Source organism: Mytilus californianus, unplaced genomic scaffold (assembly GCF_021869535.1).
Source record: "Mytilus californianus isolate M0D057914Y unplaced genomic scaffold, xbMytCali1.0.p SCAF_5, whole genome shotgun sequence".
Taxonomy (NCBI): Eukaryota; Metazoa; Mollusca; class Bivalvia; order Mytilida; family Mytilidae; genus Mytilus; species Mytilus californianus.
Window position 1 is genome coordinate 110,490,808 of NW_026262701.1, and position 25,646 is coordinate 110,516,453.

A 25,646-nucleotide genomic window follows, 5' to 3' on the forward strand; every position below is an offset into this window, starting at 1 on the left:
ATTTATTTGACAAAGTTTTACGTACTAGCAAATAGATAAAACTCTTCCATGGCTATGATTTTTCACCTGGTACACAAAACAAAGTCTTGATAATGTAGGAATATAACATTTGCTTCATTTTTTAAAAGAGATATTTTATACCAAAATTATGATTTCTGTCGTACTGTTTTAATACTTTGCATACGGTAGTAAAAGATTTATTTGTAAATCATGAATTCTAACACTGCGTCTTGATATATATATTCAAATCAAATGCAATGTACAGTATTTGTCCAAATAAGAAAATATTTATGTTAAGGATTCTTTCGTCGTACACATGTTGAATTACTGTTTAATGAAATGGTTCAAAAGCTTGAAATTAACAAAAATACATCCCCATTATACATGAATATGTGCATGCATTTTCACAACATAAACATCAATTGTAATCTCAAATTTATTTGTAAGTTCCTAGATTTACAAATGTCAAATCTTTTCATGTATTTGTATATGAAGATTCTACACGACACTGATAATGATTCGCTCAATTTTTAAAAATTTTTTTTTTTTGTCTGAAAGTTTTCAGTCAATATGGCTTGGTATTTGTCTTATTTGAATAAATGTACAAGAAATATCTATATCATGAGTATTTAACTTTATATGATTTTTTTTTCACAACTTCAAATATTCTACTGCACTAATAGTTGTGAACAATGCCCCTTAGTGCTACAATAATGACACTAAGGTTCCTCCCTGTGTTGTTAATTGCTAGTGAAACCAGGTGCTTTAATAAGCAATATTAACATACATTTAAGTTCTGTTTTAGTTGCATTTTACAAAGCATTTCTACGAGCACATATATATACATATTTGTTGACACTAAAACAATCAAAGGAAAATTATCCGGATCTGTTTTGATTTTAATTTCGCATTTCAACCGAAAGAAGAATTAATCGAACAAGCATGGCTTGGAAATTAATTTCATGAAAGCTGAGTAAGTATTGCATTTATTATGATTGTCTTTCACACTGTGTCTAAACTACCCCGGCAAAAAATGTTTGGACTCAATGGTATCTAATATCCGGTACGGTGACGGACCATCAACAGACAGAGAAAAGATAGGATTTCTGTTTATTTATTTGTTAATTTTATGATATTGAAGAATACAAATACATATATAACTATTTTCGATTGTGAGATGTAATATTTTCTACAACCGTTCTAGATTAACGAAAAATTAAGTAAAAAGGCTCGTCAAAATGATCAATTGAGTGAACCTTGCCGCGAATTTGTTAAATTTCTCGTTAAATTGTGCACGTTTCTCGGAAAGAAAGGAACAGGAAGAAAGATATTAACATGGAGATTACAAGACTAGTCACTTTGAGCACCTCAATATTTGTATTTCTGTGCATGGAACGAAAGTAATGGGTCATGTAAAAATGGAAGGACCCAGTTTTGTCAATGTTGTTTACTACACAATGACACGGTTTTGTCAATGTTTATGACCCGGTTTTGTTTCATTTTGAAACAAAAACTATATAAAGTGACGTTAACACGTATCTGAACACTGTCCGTCGAATGAATATATATGTAATTTTAAACGAACCTGTCGTGTTTTGTTTGTTTGTTTGTTTTTTTAGGGGTGGGTCCCAGGTTCGGGGAGGGTTGGCGCCTTCAAACTAGTTAACCCTGCCACATTCTGCATGTGCATGTTCCAAGTCAGGAGGCTGTAATTCAGTTGTTGTCATTTGTTGCTGTATATCATATTTGTTTTTCATTCATTATTCTGTACATAAATCAGGCCGTTAGTTTTTGTCGTTTAATTTTTTTTACATTTGTCAATGTGGAGCATTTTATAACTGACTATGCGGTATGGGTTTTGCTAAATGTTGAAGACTGTACGGTGACCTATAGTTGTTAATTTCTATGTCATTTAGTCTCTTGTGGAGAGGTGTCACATTGGCAATCATACCACATCTTCTTATTTTTTATATATCTTATTATAGAAAATATAAATTGCCACTTAAAGAATCCCCCCTTCATTTTTTAAATTTTCTCCTACATCACTGATATGTATCAAAGAAATGAGCAATAATTTCACTCACACACAGCTTGAAATTGAGAAGCGCTGGTGTTAACGCAAAACCCCTATTTCATTAAAGACTAAATATCGTTAAACATCGTAGTACACAAACTGGTATATCATTTTTTTGTGTGTGTTCAAGTCAGATACAAAACAAAAGTAACAAAAGAATCGGGATGGTAATAACCAGCCGTATAGTTTTTTCCTGCACTTGTTGTCAGGTCAAGGTCATTGTCTATCGCCTCAGACATTGAACCGACTACTCGTGCAGAAAAACTATACGGCAACGGTTGTTTCCAGCCTGGTATTTTTGTTACCTTTGTTTTGTATCTAATACCTAATGTAAGTTTTCACACTTGCGCACACACGTAACATAGCTAAGGGATTTTCAACTTTTCATCTATTTTCAGGTAAGCACATTTAATATCATGGGACTTTTAAAGCATGTTTTACAAATCATATTCACAGTTCAAATTAAAAAAAAAGGTTAATATTTGAAATAAAAGTTTATTACAATTTTGTATTTTCCATATCATATCTTTAGAATTTTTAAAACCAACATAAGATTGTGGACAAGTTTGGTTGAATTTAGCCCTGTATTTTCAGAGGAGAAGACTTTTGTAAAAATTAATGGACGACGACGAACGACGGACTACGGAAGCCAAGTGATGATAAAAGCTCACTTTGTGCTTTGGGTCAAGTGAGCTAAAAACCAACAAAGAATTCAAAACAAGATTGCATCGTTCTTAAATTTTTTTAAAAAGTCTAACAATTCATAATTTAGTCTCACACAAACGGGATGCCTTATTAAACAAAGCAAAATTAGAATTATTTTTTTTCAATAAAGCAGTAATTCTAGTGTTTACGGATTCAAAATAAAAAATAAATTGTCTTTTGAAAGAAGCCATTTTCCAAAGAGCCATAAAACTCCATTTGAACGCCGGAGTTTAATTTACGTTGTGCTATTATGCATTATTTTCTATGACAAAACAGGGTCCTGCTTTGTGAAATTTAAGGACGAAACCGAGTTCTTCCATTTTGACATGACCCAATAATTTCGTTCCATGCACAGAAATACAAATATTGAGGTGCTCAAAGTGACTAGTCTTGTAATCTCCATGTTAATATCTTTCTTTCTGTACCTTTCTTTCCGTACAACGTGCACAATTTAAAGAGAAATTTAACAAATTCGTTGCAAGGTTCACTCAATTGATCATTTTGACGAGCCTTTTTACTTATTTTTCCGTTAATCAAGAAAATATTATATCTCACAATCGAAAATAGTTATATATGTATTTATATTCTTCAATATCATAAAATTAACAAATAAATAAACAGAAATCCTATCTTTTCTCTGTCTGTTGATGGTACTTCACCGTACCGGATATTAGATACCATTGAGTCCAAACATTTTTGGCGGGGTAGTTTAGACACAGTGTTTCAATAATATCAAACTACTGAAAGAATTCAGAAATGTGTAAAGTTTGTAGACAATCTGCTACGTATATAAAATAAATCAAGGAAGGATTCCCCCCTTTGTTAATTGATTTTTGGTTGCTGAAAAACTATAACATATTTTTATAGCATAGTTCTAATAAAAAAGAGAAATATAATCAAAGTTCGAAAATTTTCTTCTGAAATTTTCTCAAACATGGACTATCTGGATGATATAAAAATTGTATTTTAATTCATTTTTTAGGGCTGACAACATATTCATAAATTTAGTTCTTTTTTTCTGATAAGTAAAAATATTTATAAGTCACAAATCAAATCAGTGTTATAATATGATTAAGTGCGTTATATTCAATATCTTCAATTTTTTATCCTAGTACGAGATTGTTAATACAAAACACATGTTGATCGATATAAAATACATAAATATTTTGTATATGAATGATCAATAATTTTTAACCCATTTGCATTCGAAGAAAAAATGGTTATTGTTATCAAATTTGAAACATTTGGACTATGCGTTTTGAATTTTCCTTGGAGTTGGGTATTTTTTTTATTTTACTTTCTCCTAATCTGAGTTCTCAAAAGATTCTATTTTGCTTACTTACATCTCCTGGCTTATCAGATCAACCAAGAATCTCCAAACGCAGTATCAATGAAAATAATCATATTTTTGCTTTACAACCAAAGCCTGGTATGGTGAGTATTTATTATCTGAATAAGTAACATACCAGGTATAACGAATTTGAGCTATTTAATCAATATTTAGATTATTTCTATCATATCTTTGTTGCATATTTCTTAAAGAATTAATTTTGGTCCACATTGTTTCATCTTTAACCCAGTTGGAGCAGAAAACGTTTCAATCTCCAAGCTCCAAGTGCTTTTATTCCTTGGAAATTTAGGAGAATTCATTTAATGATAAGTCTTGGAAACAGAGTACCTTCATTTTAAAAAATGTTAAGAGTTTCATCTGATATAGCTCTCATTCTTTTGAGATACTAGTCTAAGAACACAATAAAACAAAAGACATGCGTTGCAGTTCTACATTATTATTTTAAATTTACCTGAGATTACCCTCGATTTTTGGTGGGGTTCGTGTTGCTGAATCTTTAGCTTTTATGTTGTGTTTTTATTCTTTTCGTCGTTTTTCTTTTTTTTTGCCATGGCATTGTCAGTTTGTTTTCGATTGATGAGTTTGAAAATGACTTGGGTATCTTTCGCCTCTCTTTTCAAACATGCTATTATGATGAGATTGAAGAAAGCCTATATACAGCCGAGACTGATCATGCTTTTCGAATAAAATAAACTTGAAACTACATTGTAGAAGAAAACTACTGCATGTGAATGAAAATAAAATTTTGTAAATTTTTGACCAAGGGAAAAGAATAAGAAAATCAAAGACCTGAAAGCAGTAATGGAAAGTTTACCGAGAAAAAAGAAAAGAATTAAAGAAAAATTCAGCAATGTCTTTATTTGTGAAGACAAATTAGAGAGAATTGCATTTGGAGGTAGATCCTATCGTGAAACAAATTCAACTTCCTGTCCGAAATGTTCCGATTACAATTAAGGGAAATCTTAAGTCTAAAATCTGAAATTGTTAGATTTTGGATTTCACCTGCCTGCTCCCGAAGACTTTCAAAGGAGGACGAGAGATACACAAGATATAGAAAATTTGTTATTTGTTGAACATTTAAATTTGTGGTTAACCTGTACCTTCGACATCCTCAGAAATTGGTATTCCATGAATAATATTGAATCCACAGTACTCCATGCGCTAACGAAGTTTGAATATAGCTGCTAAGGTGAGGAAAATTTATAATTTTAAAATTGAAATCGTTTCGTTTGTCATAGATTCTGGTACTGAGATTACCGAGAACATAAGTTAAATTCGACTATCCCTTCGGCATCTTCTGCCTCTCTTTTAAAGCTGAAGCTTAGATTGAAATAAGTAAATTATCTTAGCCACCGAATTTCAAGCGAAGGCCTGGGAGTCGATCTGACGAAAATTAAAGCCATTACTGAAAGATAAAAACAACATTTTGTATATTTCAGGTGTCCGAAGCAATCTTCTATGATTACCTTCATCAGGTACGCTCAAAGCCGTATATTCAAAAGCCTAGGATGTATAAAATCGAATACATGTCGTAAGTGATTTGAGACACCGATCCATCGTATCGGTCAACCAATTCGTGATGGTGACAGTAGTGTTTATGTAGATTCGATTTTAGTCGCAGTTCCTCGGAGCTCTGTTAGAGCAGTTTCTACATAAGAAGCAAATCCTTGTAAATACAATCTGCATAGTGTGAACATTAACGAGCGTTATTTATTAACTGATATATGTAAACGACATAATATGGAAGAGAGTATGTTACTGTTGAGAAACGGAGAGTTCACAATTGGAAAGCTGAAATCATAATTTTTTTTTATAGATTAAAGTTTAAAGTCTTCATCTGTATCAAGATATGAAGTAGACCTTCTACTTTCGATAGTATCCATAATCGCAGGTTCACTGGGATATAGATGTAAGCAAGCATTGAAATGTGGGTTAAATGAACGACAGACCATCATAAATGTATCTTACATTCAGGAACTTTGCAAGACTTTTTTTGTTTGTCTAAGAAAAGGATCTGTATGAATTCTGCTGCATATGAGTACAAAACAAGTCAGCCAGTATTGGTGCACAATAAGTACCCTTTGCAAATCTGACTGCCTACTGAAGTATCAATCCACATAAGACAGTTAGTCAGTTTCTAACCCTGTGCTTAAGCACTTCGATCAAGAAAATGCTACCGCTGTGCAATGCGATATGGGCGGTTTTGCTAGCTATAAACCAGATTTAACTCACCATTTTCTTCGGAAATTGCTTTTAACAGGAATATGACTTTTGTTTTCAATTCATTCCGTTGGTTGATGTAGTCTACCGTTTGATTTTGGCAGGTTTTATAGATTTTCACCTTTTTGAATTTACCTTGGAGTTCGGTATTTTTGTTAATACTTTTTTTATACATGTATGATGCAAGAAGACATTATATCGTTGACTGACATAAACTAAGTGAAATATGCGTAAATTGAAAAGGAATCTGTGGCTATCGTTTTTGGAATGGAAGGCTTCGATAATTATGCGTATGGTAGAAATGTACTTATTGAATCTAATCACAAGACACTAAAAAATATAAAAACAGCTAATTAGTCCACCGAAAAGATTGCAAAGAATGCACTTACATCTCCAGACAAAAATATTTGTTGGACAAATTGACGAACAAAATGGTTGCAATATAGTCCCCACTCCTAGAGTTGGGGTATCATTAAATGAATGTTTTCGCCAATAATGTTATCTTATTCTTTTCTGCTTTAAAGATTATTTTACGTTCATTTGAATCTAAAGCGACCTTGAAAACACGAGATTATTCACTCCGGAGCACCTGAGATCACCCCCAGGTTTTGGTGAGGTTCGTGTTGCTCAGTCTGATTTTCTATGCTGCTTTGTGTACTGTTGTTTGTCTGTCTTTCTTTAGCAAAGCGTTGTCAGTTTATTTTCGACTTATGAGTATGAATATCCCTTTAGTATCCTTCGCCTCTCTTTTAACGATTAAGGAAAAAGAATCTTTGGAAAGAGGGATTCATTAATTCGCTATCAGAAAACTTAATCTGTTTTGTTTAATCTTTACTTTTCTGTAAAGTGATATTTTATTGTTGTTTGTCATTTCGTCATTTATCATTTGGTCATGGCCTGCTTTTTATAGGACTTGTACTAGTTGATTGTCCCTTGGTATATTCTCTCTCTTTTTACTGGTTGCATTTGTTAGGGCTGTTATACAATTGGAAACACCATGCATAGTAAGAACATTGTTGTGTGCAATGGCCACCTTTACTTCAGTTATAATTGAACTTCCTCATATATGATCTTTTCTCTTCATAATTATGTAATTGTACTAAACTAAGGTTGCAATTTCCTAGGACATAGTCGACCTTAATTACCCCAGAAAATTTGGACTGTTTTAAAAGTGAGAGGTTTAGCTAGCTATAAAACCAGGTTTAATCCACCATTTTCTACATAAGGAAATGTCTGTACCAAGTCAGGAATATGACAGTTGTTTTCCATTCGTTTGATGTGTTTGAGCTTTTGACTTTTCAATTTTATACAGGACTTTCCGTTTTAAATTTTCCTTGGAGTTCGGTATTTTTGTTATTTTACTTTTTACTTGGGTCATTTTCGTTCTTACGCTATCTTATGTTTTAAGTTTTGGGCTTTCCAGACTTTCGTTTACGGTCGAACTGACGAAGATCGTGTGCATGGAAATAACATTCATTTTTGTTTTACTTTTCAAAATATTTCTTGAAACACGAAAAATGTTATTGCCTTGAATTTCTGTTATCCCTCAAAAGTAAATTTAACTGCTAATGATTATAGTAACTTTTCGCCTTATAGCATTTCACTTGTATTTAACACTAAAATCTTGATTTGGAATCATGAAAAAACTGTTTAGGTGGAGCAAATCACAATTTATCAATTTTTCGATATGGTAAATTTGAACGCTGTACAGTTTATGACTCTTGGTCGGAAGAACAAGTTAATGATGTGCTTCGATGCCTTTTCTTCACTAAAATTACATCTTCTATTTTCTTTAACCGTTGAACAGCTGAATATACCTTGTCAAAAACCTCAACATTCACTAGATTCTGTATATTTTCCTTTAAAAGAAAAACATAGTTATCCCTCTGAAATCGTTAATTTTTTAACACTTAAACTTATTTAAAAAAAGTATTGTTTATCTCAATCTAGAGTTGAATTGAAATTTTTGGCAATCGGCTTAATGTAAAATTTGTAAATCAAATCATGCTACAGTTTCTCGACACATTTGAATGTAATATGTTTCATTTTCCTATGAAATTATGAATCATACCTTCGCGTAACAAAAATTAACGAAAATTTCTATGTGCCCAAACAAAGCAATGGAAACATCAATCAAAACATATATATCGTATTAAAGAAATTGTATACAACTATAAAAACATCGATATCGTACTAAAGAAATTGTTTACAACTATAAAAACATCGATATCGTACTAAAGAAATTGTTTACAACTATCAAAAAATCGATAGAAAGATTCAATATATCAAATAAATTTGTTAATCAGTCAACATAATTTTTTGTAAGTATACCTTTAGTTTTTCCAGATTTTTTCTCTCTGTTTGTACGCTTTGCACTATATCTGATGTAATTTCACATGCTTGACTAGTTTGTAAGATTTCTATAATTTGCCTAAAAATTATAATGATAAATAACTGTTTATAACATTATCTTTTGAATAACTTTCATTTATATATTACAGGGAAATTTACTGAGTAACGCGATTGTATGGTTCTACTAGTTTTTCAGGAACCCTTTTGTACCACTTGAGTTCATTTCCTGTTTTAATGGGGTTCGCTTGCTCAATCTTTTTATTTTTCTGTGTAGCAACTCCTACTGCAAAGTTAACGATGTTTTAATGTATTCTTTCATGATCCTCACGTGTATCCGTATTTCCCTGTTAAGTGTGATTTTAAAGTTTATTTGTTATTTTTGTTTCAGAATGTCATAGGGACTCTTGCTAGATTTACATTGTACATGTATATGCATATGATAGTCAAAACAACATATTGTCCCCTTCCCCTACTAGAGAATTACCAGCCCAGTAGTCAGCACGTTTGAGCTGACATGACATATGATATGTTCATTTTCTGTAAATTACCTGTTGACAAAATGGTGAAATATTCAAAACATTAAGGGTTTTCTACCCCAAATATGGATCGCCTGATCCGTATTTGGCAGAACTATTCGGAATTTTTGGTTATTAATGCTCTTTAACTATGTACTTAATTGGTCTTTCCAACTGTTTTATTTCGACCTCACTGATGAGGTTTATGTAAACAAAAAGCGTGTCTGGCGTACCAAATTATAAGCCATCTATCTTTGATGAATTTTTAACGTGTTAGGAGAACGTAATGATTTTTGCGCGCAAATGTAATACACCGAGAAAAAACAGATACTTAAGAAATTTGTCATGCCTATGTTAAGATGTTTAAATTGATAAAAAATAGAAAAAGGGTTAAATTTGTTTTAAATATGGGTTCTCAAAAAGTAATTATGTGCTAAAATCCTGTCATTTTGTAAAATGTAATCGAGTGACGCGCATCTAGTTTCACTGTCACATAAAATTGAATACAGACAATGTCAGTACTGAAAGAATAAAAAATAATAGCCTCTTAAAATAATGTAACTCATCTTCGTTCGAGTTTGGTTGTAATCAAAGGAAGTTGGCGCGGTCATTTTCTGTAAATTTACTGCTTACAAAATGATAAAATCATTCGAAGCAATTGGTTTTTTTTCTAACAAGGACTAGATGGCCTATTCTAGATTTTGCACAACTTTTTAAGAAATTTTTGTTCTCAATGCTCTACAACTTCATATTTGTTTTGGCAATTCAACCGTTTTGATTCGAGTTCGACATACTAAAACATATAAACTTGGCATCTTTGGTAACTTTTCACCATCACTATTAAGTGATAAAGATAATCTTGCAAAAATCAATCCTTTTTTATCATTACTTCATATTCATTGTTGAAAATAATTTGTGAACAAAACGGATTAATAAAAGAAGCATTTTAGTAATACAATAATTGAAAATGTTTTTTGACACAAAATTTTTATCGAACTCCAGCGCACTAATGATGTGTATACTGAGGATATTCGCTTCTTTCTTTTTCATGTAACTCCTTCTATAGACAATACACCAGACAGGTTCTCTCAGCAACTCCAATATTTATCAATGTTTTTTTAAACATACAATTCAATTACACCTCTGACAAACATCTTAAAATTCTTGAAAATTCTTCTGCATTTTTGTACAATTTAAAATTCATTTTTCCCATAATAAATCTTGATGAGCTTTTACCTTTTATTAAAATTAAAAGATATGCTTTTTTTTTTTGGCGAAAATATAGAATTGGCAAATGCTGGCATCTTTAAAGAATAGACAATATCTATATACTAAAGTTTAATGTATGAAACATTTTCTTCATTTTGAAAAAAAAATTGTCATTTTTATTTCTGCTCCGAACTCTCTTAACACAATTATTATATCTCAAATGCTGAAAAAAGGATTAAATATTTCATTCAAATCACTTACGACTGAATATCACACGACTTTTCCTCCAGTTCCTCTATTCCTAACTTATCAAGCTGAGACAAAGATCTTAGTACTATAAAATACACATAGCACATTAACCTATTATTAACGTATATACTTATATAGAGTTATTTATTTTTAGAATGATAGATCATTCGTTTGAAGAAACAACCCGGACGATATAAAGTTTCAATTAAATGTGCTTTAAGGCATAAAATAATGACCTGTGTAAGGTCAAATTGCAGTTTGTTAAAACATTTAATTCATTTAATTCATTTAATAGTAATCGTGTGTTGTTCAAATTGGGATATTCTGTACAATTTTCCATCTTAAACATTCTTGAAAGGTTTTAGGCAGAAACAATCCTTTCCTCTATTTGTTAGATTAGAAATAAAATCCTTGTAAATTTAAAAAAAATAATTTGCTTTTCCATGGTTCAAATGTTATGAAACCAGAGAAAGAACATAGCACCCCCTTTCATAAATATATAATAAATAACTTATCAAATGACTTATATTTTTCATATACATATTTGTCATCGTCATTTGCAAGTGGAAGCAATGGCATTATATTTTCAGAAACCTACGGAATTGAACAGAAACTGTATATGGAACTAAGCAACTTATATTTTTGTCACATTCTGCATTAACATTTTGATAAATTGTACCAAAAATAATCATGTTGTTGCGCTGATTAAAATCCAAAGAGAGATTAATATAAAGAGCAAACAGTATGACCAAATATGACCTATAAAATAAGAAGGAAACTTCTAAAGGCCAAAGCAAGTTCATATTTTAGCTTTTGTAAATTTATAATTCATATCCTGAGAATTAAAACATGTTGAATCATGAACAATACCGAAACATTAACTGCAGGAAGATGTTCCTAAATTGGCATTTTGCTCTGCTCTTGAAATTGGTCAACTTTGCGTTAAAAGTCAAACTTCACATTTTTGTTGGTTTTTTTTTTCTTCTTTTTTTTTTGTTGGTTTTTGCTGTTGTTTTACAGTTTTAAGTACTGCATAGTTAAAAAAACTTACCATCTCCTCTTGAGTACAATAACGTTTCTACAAAATAAACACAGACATGAGTACAAAGCTGAGAAAAACTGGCTACAAGTTACATAGAAACTTTCATAAACGTGATTGAATTATATTGCATATTCAGTCAAGCAATTCTTCAGCTGACGTGTTTTAAGAGATATATTCTAAGATATATAATAAATAAATGCAATAGTAGTACACCGCTGTTCAAAAGTCATAAATCGATTGAGAGAAAACTATCTTCTAACATGACTTTTATAAGAAAACGGTTGATATAATGATTTCGCACTACATTATATCCACATTTCGATGTGGTTTTTTTTTTATTAGTTTATTTAGATTACCTTTACATCCATATTCTGAAATTCTGTGTCTAGTTTCTCCAAAGTTACTTTCATCAACAATGTTTTGAAGTTTACAGATAATTTCTTCTCTTTCCGTTTCACATTTTTCAGCAGTGTCCTTAAGGTCTACTAAAGCATCTGAAATATAAATATGCTGAAATTACATATCATTTTCGTTTAATATATATGTGACCAGCCATGAGATTTTCAGGATTATGGAGGTACCACAGTCACAATGAGTTTTTTGCCTTTTTATGAAGTATACATAGATTCAAAACAACATGACAAGTTATTTTGCTAGATTCTGCAAAATAACAGAATTATGTTCATTTTTGTTAATTTAGATTTTATTAAAAAATTTCATCTTTTTCAGTTTTCCCCATATATTTTCATCTATTATGGTTATCTTTGAAATATCTCATATTTTTTGTTGTTGTTTATTTTTCTTTAGGGGGCGGGGGGGGGGGGCAACTTAAGATTTTTTATATCTATATCATCCATTCGTTTGCCATAACAACAATGTAGCGGAATCTGAAATCTAAATAATAATGAGTTAATAATAAGGACTTAACCATCTTTCCTTCTTAAGGAAAACAATATTAATACCAAGATATTTTCCCTTTTGATGTGAACACTGAGATTTACTCCAAAAACTTGGTTTTCATGCTGCAATATTTAGTAGTCATTAATTAGAGAAAAATATAAACACTGCACTTTGAAATGCCTACAATAATATAAAATTAATTTTCAGGCCCCTTTGAGAATTAGTTTCAATTCAGATCAATGCAATGAAATCTTAAAGATAAATTGTGTGAATTTAGAAGCCGATTCTAAACTGGATTTTTACCTTAATTATTAATTTTACGTACAAAATCTACTTGTCTTTTATATTAAATATAAAATTCAAATTTCCAAAAGTCAAGAAAAAATTAAACTGTTTTACCGCATGATATACTAGTAATTGGACATCCAATAACAGGTGCCCTATTACGTTACTTGACTTTACATCGACGTTTTCTCATTGTGACGTTCACCGCCATAAGCCTGGAAATGTGATGGTGGGTCACATATCTATCAGCGTGGTCTGGAATTGCATGGTCAAGTACTCTCAGTATGTCCGTTGGTAAACCGTCGTTAATATAAAAATAAGTAGTAAAATGGTTACTAGGAATGACGATCGCTACTCATTTTAATCATCATTTTAATAAATAAAGGTTTACCTTCAAAACACAAGATATAATTAAAATGAAATAGTTCTAAGAAGGTATGTCTTTTCATATATACTTTTGATTTGACTATTCCCTTTGTACATTAGATAACAGTTCTGTCTAATGATTTCCATATTTTAATTGATACCTATAATTAGTTAAGGAATAACAACACGTGTTACCGATGTTAGTGCGTATGGGATGCATGTAATTCTGGAATTCGTTCGACACCCAAAAGTTTGAAAGTCAAAATATAAAATATATGAGAAGTTCAAAATCAACAGTGCTTTAACAAAACAAACAAAACTGTTTACAGTCAACTTTTCCTGATCGAGTTGCGAACATTCAGGTATAAAATATTAGTCATCAGTAAGGCTTGATGACAAAAGTTAAGGAGGCCAAACATAAAAAGTCCTAAATAAATAAAATAGGCAAATATATTCAGATCAAATTTGACCGTGACATTTGCAATTGTAGTTATAGTACAATTGCACAATTCATTAACTAAAATACATTTATAATATATAATTTGAACGAGTCAGTTCCGAGGTTACAATTTGACAATGTTATGCAATAATATGAGTACCATCATATGTAATGACATGCAATAAAAAAAATTATAAACACTACCTTTGCAGAAATTTTCCGACGTTACAATATGAGCTTTTTCAATGACTTTGTTTAATTCAGAACATTTCTCGTCATATTCGTCAATAATATTCTGAAGTTTGCGAGTAATTTCATCTCTTTCTTCTTCACATATTTCCACGGCATACCTTAATTCTAGTAAGGCATCTGAAAAGTAAAAGATCGTACTAATATATTAACTGATCAAAATGAAAAGTGCTCATTTTTCTTTTCTTGATGGTTATGTTTCTAATTTTGTTTTACTTTTATGAAAGTGTCATGGGATGCATAGAAGCTTGGTAAATAAATGATTTTCTATCCTCTCTGGTTTTGTATTTCGAGTTGTTTCACTCACAGTTTACATTTACCACTCACCCCCAGTTTTTGGTGGGGTTCGTGTTGCTTAGTCTTTAGTTTACTATGTTGTGTCATATGTACTATTATTTGTCTGTTTGTCTTTTAATTTTTCGCCATGGCGTTGTCAGTTTTTTTTTCGATCTATGAGTTTGACTGTCCCTCTGGTATCTTTCGTCCCTCTTTTTTAACACTGCCTGTTTTTTTAAGTATTTGCAGAACATGAATTAGGACAAAGGTATATGATGAAGATGTACAGGAGTGCATTGGTGAATGTATTGTGGAGTAAATTATGACCATTATATGTGGCCTACAATTGCTTATATCCACTTCATGTGAACCATGGTGGATAGTTGTCTCATTGACAATCATACCATATCTCTTTATTTTTTATATATGTAAGACTCAGATCGACGTCCGATCTCTAATCGACGTCCGTTCCTTAAATCGACGTCCAATCTGACGTCACAATAAAATAACATTCCAATTCGACGGCCGATTTTATGTTCCTCTAATCGACGTCTTTTTTGTGGTTCTCAAATCGACGTCCAATATTTGGCTTCCCTAATCAACGTCCGTTTTCTTGACTTGTCGCAGTGAAATCACAACTTTATTCAAGGGTTGGTTGAATTTAAAACTTAAAAAGTTGTTAAAAAGTCCAAATCGTAAAACTTTTAACAATTGGCTGTACGTTTTTATTCTTTCTATTGTTTCAGTCTGTATACTGCCCTCCGGATGTCTTATCATTATCTTTGTTTTTGGCCTTTGGTTGTTGTCTCATTGTCGTACAATGTATATAGATATAAGAAGATGTGGTATGCGTGCCAATGAGACAACTCTCCATCCAAGTCATAATTTGTAAAAGTAAACCTTTACATGTAAAAGTACGTCCTTCAACACGGAGCATTGGCTCACACCAAACAGCAAGCTATAAAGGGCCCCCGAAATGAGTAGTGTAAAGCTATTCAAACAGGAAAACCAACGGTCTAATCTATATAAAAAAACGAGAAACGAGAAACACTTATGAACCACATCAACAAACGACAACCACTGAACATCAGGTTCCTGACTTAGGACAGGTGCATGTCATTTATTTATATGAAAAAGGAAAAAATCAACAACGTAGAAGATAAACGTCTTTCACCAAAATATTAATATGCTATTACATGTAATTGTAATATGATGTTGATGATTGTCTTATTGTCATTTTCTAATATTTGTCGTTTTATTTTAATTAAATATAAGACAAAGAATGTAGTTTCTGTAAGCTACATCACAAAATGACAAAACGATACAGAAAATATAAACACAGATCAATTTAAAAATAAATCATTCAATGAAATCGCGATGAGAGTCTCCTCATCGATCGGACGTTGTATATGTGATTTATTACGTAACATTGGACGTCGATTAGAGGGTTAAAATATTGAAAACTGATTTGAGAACGTGACGTCAGAGTTGGACGTCGATTTGAGGAACGGACGTCGATTAGAGATCGGACGTCGATTTGAGTCCAACAAATATATAATAAGAAACTAACAATACCCACCTTACTTGCAGTTAATGACGAAATCAACTTTAAAAACCAAATTCATCTTATTATATGTTTGCTGAACTTTTATAATAAAGTAGTTTAAGCGTGTTATTACATCAGAGCGGGCTAACAACATAAGTGTTTTCATGAAGCTTGACTTCGATCTGTTCTAATAATCCCGTATTGTTGTTGTAGGCTCGTCCATAAATGTCAACTGAATGAACCAAATGGTAATTTAAAACGGCAATTAAGTATTAAATCTATTGTATGTCAATTAAAGTGCCTTTCATCTTAAGTCAATAAGACAAACGAAGACAGCAACAACGGTTGGAATACTTACTTCGGGCACATTTTATATTATTCATGTTATGTAAGTAGTCAATCCTCCCCTGTAGGTTAAATGAGACAGAAGTGTAATAAAAATCGATGACAATCAGTTGGAATGGACATTACTCGTCAGGGCGGTACATAATGTAAAACTACTCAAATAAATAATAAGACACTAACAATACCCATCTTACTTGCAGTTAATGAAATCAACTTTAAAAACCAAATTCATCTTATCATATGTTTGCTGAACTTTTATAATAAGAGACTTATCTTATTTATTAACCACTATACAGTTGAACAGATTTAAAGTCAAATCATCATAAACAACATACAGATATGAGCTTGTGAAATTTAGATATTGGTAGGATATTGAATCTAGAGAGTAAAATAATGAATTGTAGATAAACATAATCTTTCTATAAATATCTAAGATTTTCTCAAGAGTTTATATCAAAAGCAACCTTGACGAGATGCATATTTCTTTTTCAGCGGCTCATATTGTTATCTTTTTGTACTGCTTTAGAATGTACTACGTGCTGTATAGAGTATGCTTTTCTTTGCTTGTGTTTAATCTCCTGATTGTTCATTAAGTTAGTACAAAGTTTCCTGGTTATCCTTTTGATTAATATAAATGGTGGATATTCACGTTTTCCCCTATTTGTTCTATTTATATTCAAAACATGGTATTAGGTAGCAATATACAGAAAAAAATTCTTTATTTTCTTACAAATTAAGCTTACTGTTTGTGTCATATATGTGCATATGTATGTAATCAATATCTTTCATAGATTTGGTTTCTAGTAGTTAAAAAAATTAAATATAATTTCTTGTTGGTGTATCCATGGCAACAATCTGCATTTATTTGCTGTAAAATACAACAAAAAGGGGTTCGAAGATGTCACATATGTCCCCAAAATTTGGCCAAAAGTAGAATTCCAATCCCCTTGAGCGATGTCATTCCTGAAACAATTTACATGCATTTATTAAAATCATGGTCTTTCGACTCATTTTTTCCGTAAAATTACGTCAAAAAAAGTATAAAAAAAAAGTGTTTGTACACATTACAACAATTTCTAGACCTATGGCCGGTCTGGATATGAATATAAAGACTGTCAAACAGAAAATAGCCAATAAAAACAATTATGGTGTTCACATAAATCCACTTTGAAGGCTTAATTAGTCATCAGCTATCAAAAAATGAATTTTATTGCACAATAACTTTCATGTATAAAAAATCCACTTGGGCCGAAATGCGAGACCACACTCCTAACTGTGTATTGCTACCTTAAGTACAAAAATGGCAAACGGACCCCTGGAGTCGTCCACTACGATCCAGTTAAATATGATATTATGCAAAGAAAATATGACTGTCTTAGCAAAACACAAAGTTAAACGAATTCTAAACCGTTTACTTTTAAGAGATATAACATATATTTCGTTAGCATTAGATTTTTGCGTGACTCACATAAATCAGTGCATTAATCAATGTGGTTTATTCGGCGGCTAGTACATGCATTAATTCTTATGAATTGTATATAGCTACCTGTAATATTCGATATGTATTCTTTGGTGTTTTCTTTTTCTTGTTCAATAGCGAGCTGATAGTTCTCAACATCCATCTGCAGATCTCTGTTTTGTTGTAGAATTTTTTTTACAGCTGCATCTTTATCAAGAGTTGGTTTTTCTTCGTCCTCTTTAAAATCTGGAAATATCGAGATAATTCGTTTTATACCTGTAGGGATACCAAAATTAAGAAGAATTTCCTTTCTTTGTACAGTTATGATTCGGGAAACATAAAAACATTGAGGTATTTTGAATATTATAGACTGTAAATCAAAGAGGGAAGTATTTTAATTAATATTAAAATTTCTGATATTGATAAATTTTTATAAAGTAATCATTTCTAATTACTATAACTGGAATACCAATTATTCGAGAAAAAACAGTTTCAATATTTATGATCCTATTCATACTGTGAATTCTGAAAACTTGAATCAATTATCTTTCTTCGGAAAATGCTGTACCAAGTCAGGATTATGACAGATGTATTTCATTCGTTTTGTTGGCTGTAACGTTTGATTTCTTCAGATTTCATGGCTTTCCCTTTTTGAATTTACCTTGGAGTTCTGTATTTTTGTTAATACTTTTCTATCTTTAATTCAAATTACAGCAATGATTACCTTTGCAGTCTATAAGTAGTTCGTCTACTTTAATCCGATCTACCCCATGCAAACATAATCTTTTTTTCTCCTGGTCTCCTAAGTTCAAGAGAATCGCAATACATACTTCTGGTATCATGATGGTAATATGAATGCTGCTTGTCGGTTCTATACCATCAATAATGATGTGATGCATTGGACAGCGTAGTAAAACTGACATGGCCGCTTTTAATGCTTCCAAGTCATCTGAACTAAATAGATCAGTTCCTCTGATATGAAAATCCACATGTCTGTAACCATTAACTATCAGCAACACAGAGAAAAATAAGTTGCATGTGAATTATATCATTGATATATATATGTGTGTGTGTGTGTGTGTGTATACTTGGATAGGTTCAGGTATAAAGATAAGATAAGATAACTTTATTAGCACCAACACATAAACAATAAATGGTTATGGCAACAAAATACAGATAAACTACAATAACATATGTACAATTAAGGAGTGACAGCGGATAAGTATGAGAAAGATATAAATAAAATCTAGTACCTTTTGACAATGAGTGTCTCACAAACAAGCATTCATTCAAATAATTTACAACAAGTTTTAATACTGTTGGAGAATTACTATTTAGAATTGATATAAGCAAGTTATAAGATAAAGAATATAATTTCATTAGAACATTATTTAACTTTTTAATGAGGTTTTAAATGATTAATGGCGGATATATGTTGATTAAGAATTTGATGCTTGAAATAGTTGTCTAGAGAATCGCATTTTGAGCTATAGATATCCTTGATGGGCTTTAAGTATGTTGATTGGTTGTTTTCTCATTTACGTAACTCCGAATAGCCTATATATCTTTTCATTTATATTTGGCATACATGTTGCATTCCCACACAAAAAATGTCATCTAGTAACATAGGTTTCTCTAGACATGAACACTGAAAATCAAGTAGACCATGTCTGCATCTCCAAGATGTTAAGGAGAAGTTTACAAGATGTTCCAGTTAAAAGAGGAGCAGACGTTGCCTCTGGCCATCACTTTATTGTGGCAAAAGTAAAATTGGAGTTAAAGAAACACCAAAACAACACATTAACAGGTAAACGATTTAACACGTCAATGTTGGCCAACAAAACAAAGAATTAAAAAATCGCTTCTCAACATTTCAGAATGCAACAGAGGAAATAGTTACAATAGAAGATCCCTTGCAAGAGATTAAAGAAGCTTTCACGACAGCTTGCGAAACATCAGCTGGTTTGAAAAGTAGGAAACATCAGGAATGGATATCATCAGAAATACTTGTAAAAGTGGAAGAAAGGAAAAATATAAAAAAAATATCCTGAACAACAGCAAAACAAGATCAGCAAAACAAACAGTCTCAAGAGCGTACACTATAGCTAACAAGGATGTAGGAACTGTGCAAGGAAAGATAAGAGGGCCTTTGTAGACAAACTAACAGCAGAAGCAGAAGTGGCAGCCAGAGCAAACAACATCAAAGCTCTATATGACAACATAAAACTGTTCACTCGGAAATATCAGAAAGGAGGTAGACCGGTAAAAAGCAAAGAAAGGATACACTAAACACACATGAAAAGCAAATGAAACGATGGGTGGAGCATTTCAATAATGTGCTAAACCAAGAGCCATCGGTAAATAAAGCTGACATTCCACCCTCTGAAAATCTTTTGGCAGTTGACTGTAAAAGATCCTCTAAAGGAGAAATCAAGAAAGCCATAAAAATGCTGAGGAACAACAAAGCTCCAGGTCCTGACAACATGCCTGCATAAGCACTGAAAGCAGACATTGAAACATCAACTGAAATGCTATATAACCTGTTTTGAAAGATCCGGGAAAAAGGAGAGGTCCCTCTAGAATGGAAAGAAGGACAATGGTATAGCTTTCAAAGAAATGCAATTTAAGCATTTGTGACAACTATAGATGAATAATGCTACTATCAGTTCCATGGTGATTGAGATTATAACACAATGTTGACTGCTGTACCTCTATTTTTGACATCTTTACCTATAATATCTGTTTGTTTTGTTCACATATTGTTGTCAATATAATGGAATTTTATGCGACTGTCATACAAGTGAGAGGTTTAGCTAGCTTTAAAACCAGGTTTAATCTACCATTTTCTACATAAGGAAATGTCTGTACCAAGTCAGGAATACGACAGTTGTTTTCCATTCGTTTGATGTGTTTGAGCTTTTGATTTTGCCAATTGTTAAGGGACTTTCCGCTTTGAATTTTCCTTGGAGTTCGTTATTTTTGTTGTTTTACTTTTCCAGGGAAAGTTTTAAATAGAGTAATGTTAAATCGACTCAAAAATGCAATAGACGAAATTCATCGTAACAACCAAGCTGGATTTATAAAAACAGATCATGTGCAGACCAAATAGCAACTTTACGCATCATCCTCGAACAATCACAAGAGTTCAATTCATCGCTCTTTTCTGTTTTTGTCGACTTAGCCAAAGCCTTTGACAGCTTAGATAGAGATGTGTTGTGGCAGTTGATGAGACACTATGGCATTCCTGAAAAATGTATTACTATCATCAGAAATACCTACACAGGAATGCAGAGCAAGATCATCCATGAAGGTCAACTAACAGAGGCCTTTGATATAACAACTGGGGTAGGACAAGGCTGTCTCCTTTCACCTATGCTTTTCCTCCTGGCGGTTGACTGGATCATGAAGCAAGCCACAGACGGCAGAAGAAACGGTATCCAATGGACCATGTTCACACAGCTGAATCCTAGACTTTGCCGATGACATTGCCTTGCTGTCCATCAACCACAAACAAATGCAGGACAAACTAGCACAGGTTGAAAGGAGAGCTGCGGAAACAGGCCTATCTATCAACTACAAAAAGACCAAAGTTTTAAAGTCAAACACAAGGACCCTAACAAGTCTGATGGTTAACACCCAACCTTTAGAAGAAGAGGATTCATTTACATACCTTGGAAGCTTAGTGGACAATCTTGGTAGCTCAGATAAAGATGTAAAAACCAAAATTGGCAAAACTAGAACTGCATTTAATATGATGGGCACAATTTGGAAAGCAAGAAACATCACTCTAAAGACCAAAGTACGCTTGGTCAATTCCAATATAAAAACATGAGACCTGAGAGCTGAGACTTGGAAAACAACAAAAAACATGCTTCAAAACATTAAGTCTTCATCAACAATTGTCCAGGCGCATCCTTAACATCAGAAGGCATGAGAAGATATCAAACCAAGATATGTGGGAAAAGACCAACCAATCCCCAGTTGATGAAGAGTTGAAAAAGAGAAAGTGAAGATGGATAGGGCACACACTGAGGAAGCCAAATAACAGCGTTACAAGGCAAGCCTTGCAGCGGAACCCACAAGGAAAGCGTGGCAGGGGCAGACCAAGTTACAACTGGAGAAGAAACGTTGCAGCCGAGATGGAGAAAGAAGGGTACAAGTGGCATGATCTGGAGAAGCTAGAAAAAAATAGAACAAGGTGAAGGAATATCGTTACTGGCCTATGCTCCACAAAGGGGCAACAAGATTAAGCAAGTAGGCATACATTGTTGACCAACACACAATAACATATTCATCTTTTGAATTTTCAAGTATCAACTTCTGAACTTTGTAAAAATCCGATATAGCATTGGCAATAATCAAGCAATACTCGAGCTAAGAGCAGAGTGTGTTTTTATCGAATATTCGAATCATAGTTTTTCCTTGATAAATAATGAATAAAGGCAACAGTAGTATACCGGTGTTCAAAAGTCATAAATCGATTGAGAGAAAACAAATCCGGGTTAAAAACCAAAACCAAGGGAAAAACATCAACCACAAGATGAAAACAAATGACACTTTTGGTGTAAAGTATTTTATACTGAATTGTGTTTTTTCTAGGTAAAAAACCCAATAAATGACTCATTTGGTTGCAGTTTTAGTTGGTATTATTATGGTTTTTTTTTCTAAATTTAGCTTATTATAGCTAGTTCTTGGTGTTCAATTCTTTGGGAATATATATATGCTAAGATCACCAAATTAATCACGTATAACCAAAATATACCCTATGCCTGGGGTAGAAAACACATAGTGTTTCGAATAATTTAACGCTTTATATTCAGCCAAAAATGAACGTATCAATAATATTTCAGATCAAAACAAAAGTGCTTACTACTGGGCTGCTGATACCTTCGGGGATAAAACGTTCACCAGCAGTGACATGTAACACATTGAAATGTATTCGACATTATAAACTTCTTATATTTTATGTTTGCCACGATTTAATTATACATATACCAGATGCCTCTCTGACTATAATACTATGTAGTCAAATTTATTACCACTCTGCATGCAATGAGAAATTTCAATATTTTAATTTAGTTTAAAACATGTTGGAAATGATATTTTTGGACAATGTGTTTTTTGGTTTAACTATTAAATTGGTGATCTTAACATGTATATTCACGCAAATATTAAACTCCTTTGATTTGAAGCTTTGTGAAATGTTACCGGAAGCTTGTACAGTTATCATGAATACCCTTCAGAAACTTTCTATCTTACCTGGATGTTCCGAAGGAACAAAGAAATGAAGTGTTTTATCCTGTGAATTACAATATTCCAAGAAATCCTTGTACAAATCTTTCCTTCCCAAATGCCATATCATTGCTTGTAATGGCGCAAGATTGTATTTAGTCAGAATCCTGCGTTCTTTCAAATGAGTAAAAAGACTCATGTAATCTGTTATCTTCTCTAAAACATTTTTAGTCAAACCACCTTCGCCTGCAATATAACCCTAAACATGACAAAGCAGTAAAGATTCGAACAATTTATAGCAATCTTGTATAAAATAATTTATATTTCTAGCAGCAAAGGTTTACTAGCATATTTAGAAAACTATTTCTTTGTTGTGATATTTTAAATACTGTAACAATTATAATATAAAAATGTTCTTTGTAACTTTTTAAGTTGCATTTTCTGTTGCACAACTATCTAAATGCATTGACTGTGAAGTCAGAATTTCTTCTTTTTTTTCTTTAAAAAAAGTGTTCTGTAATTTGCCGATTTTATCTAACCCGAAGATTCTAAATACAGGTTCTAAGAGTCGTCCTGGGAGTTGTTTTTGGATGTGTTTAATCGTATTTATGATTACTTCCCACAAAACATTTGTGTTTCTTTACGTTTCATTAATTTAACTTGTACTTATGTCGAGTCCGTTCATCTGCATTTGCTTTAAGTTACTTATGATAAAAGACCGTTTATCGAGTAGAACCTATTTTGTCATATAGCTCTTTAACTGTTTGGGTTCTTATACATCCTTGGCTTTCATATATTCGACTTTGAGCGTTTCTGATGAATTTAAATCCAGAAAAGCGCTTCGGATGCATAAAATTCTAAAGTGTGGTTTCATTTTCTACGATTCATTTGAGAGTAAGTTGTAAGAAACTGCTACAATTTTTGTATTTGTTTTTCATTTTGTAGTAAACGTGTTGTTTTTGCAAATAATGCTGAGTATCTAGCAAAATGGTTCAACATCACAAATAAAAACAACGGTAAAACGGTAAAAGGAGTCAAATGTTTAAAGTGTCTAAATGAAAGTGAAAGGCGATAGTAGTGTTCTTCAAATATTTATGACAGTAGTTCACACAATTGATAATAAACAAAAGAGGAGGAGACATTTACAGCGAAATGCGGATCAGACGTGGCAGGAACACTGAAGGAACTTGATATGATGCAAATGAATAATTTCCTAAGCAAAGAATGCAAAATACAACATATTTTCATAAGGTGCAGGATGGACGCTGAAAGATAATATACATTGAGTTGAGACATCAGCAAACACGACATAGAATAGGCTTATCCTATAAGCAACTGAACCATGTCACTCACATATAATTCTTTTGACATTTTTTTTTTTAGTAATTTATTAAATTATTATTTTTCCAAAAAATTTTGAGCGTCAGATATCTGGTTTATAATTTAGTCCGCAAGACTCGTGTTTTGTCATATAAGACTCATCATTGACACTCAAATCAAAACACTCAAAAGTTCAAATCAAATAGAAGAAATTGAAGAGCATTGGAAACCAAAACATTAATCCATCGCTCATTAAAAAAGGATTAATCGTCCGATATCCAAAGTATAATGTATGTGGTTTCTCCTGGTTATTCTAATAAGAACTGACAGCAAGAAATTTAAAGAAGATATAGTACAGAAGAATAAAAGAACTCAGTGAGTCTTGCTTTACCTATGTATAATCTAAAATACCTGCGCAACAGAATTTGAGTTTTTTAAAGTCTTCCTCTGTTAGCTGATCTCCAATCTTTAGTAGAAACGTGTGAAGTGCATAATCATCCGATGGAATGATCCTTATATCATCCAATGTAAGTTTGTTTGTATCCATTTTCGGTTATTCTACTTTATTTGAATATCACGGTAAAAGGAGAATGCATGAAAACACAGTTGTGTATCCACTGTTGCTTTATTTAAACTATCTTCCTAGAATTTGTTTAAAAATTCAATGAATCTACATTGGCTTCCATTGAAAGTGTACAAATTATAAAAATCCATACAATGTTAATAGACGAATACCATTGGTAAGAAGAATCTGCTGCATAATTCAATAACAATCACACTAGTTGTATATTCTATTATCGATATTGACCTAATTCTTGCAAATATCTATTTTCATGTAAACTGCCGACACTAATAATCAATATAGAATTTAAATGGACCTTAACATAAAATGTTATATTATGGTTGAAATATCACGTTTGTAATATATGATAATATAACGCACTGAATCATAATAAGTGTACTAGCTTTGATATTTTTCCAAATAAGTATAAGTATATCATGACTAAATTTGTTCAATTTTAATTAGAAAATAATCAACAACAAAAAAAAACATAAAAACAGTTGAGTAAGTTGGTCTTTAAAAGGCATTATAAAGAGAAATTGACTTCATAGTCTAAAAATCAGACTTATTCTATACGTATTTCGAGAAAAAAAAGGTGATGATTAATCAAGTTCAACTTAGTGGAAGGTTTAGCTAGCTATAAAACTAGGTTTGACCCACCATTTTCTGCGGAACATACCTGTACCGAGTCAAGAATATTGCAGTGTTTTTTTCACTTATTCCGTTGATTGGTAGCGTTTGATTTTATCAGTTTTTATGGACTTTCCCTTTTTCGAATTTGCCTTGGAGTATTTTTGTTATACTTTTTTAGTAAGCATACTATTGAGTTATTGTGTCAGTTGTTGTTTCCTTGTACACAATAATAAAATACAATGTTTGCCCTTATATCCAAATGTTTCAGATAAAGTACGAAATAAAGTGCTCTCGTATTGCGTAGTATTATAATGAAA

General features: G+C 32.0%; 1 protein-coding gene across 2 annotated transcripts; it reads right to left on the reverse strand.

Moving 5' to 3' along the window:
- Positions 1-7,807: 7,807 nt before the first annotated feature.
- Positions 7,808-24,995, reverse strand: LOC127700602 (uncharacterized). 2 transcript variants are annotated; one of them, XM_052204151.1, is made up of 10 exons: positions 24,546-24,995; positions 22,842-23,060; positions 18,307-18,588; positions 17,670-17,828; positions 13,912-14,076; positions 12,074-12,211; positions 11,727-11,753; positions 10,688-10,760; positions 8,682-8,781; positions 7,808-8,209 (listed from the first exon to the last, which is right to left on the reverse strand). In XM_052204151.1, exons 1-10 carry the CDS (start codon positions 24,679-24,681, stop codon positions 8,063-8,065), a joined length of 1,446 nt encoding a protein of 481 aa, XP_052060111.1. In that variant the 5' UTR covers positions 24,682-24,995; the 3' UTR covers positions 7,808-8,062. The 2 variants fall into 2 exon arrangements, with proteins under 2 accessions (XP_052060111.1, XP_052060112.1); XM_052204152.1 differs by having other exon boundaries at positions 24,943-24,981.
- Positions 24,996-25,646: the final 651 nt, after the last annotated feature.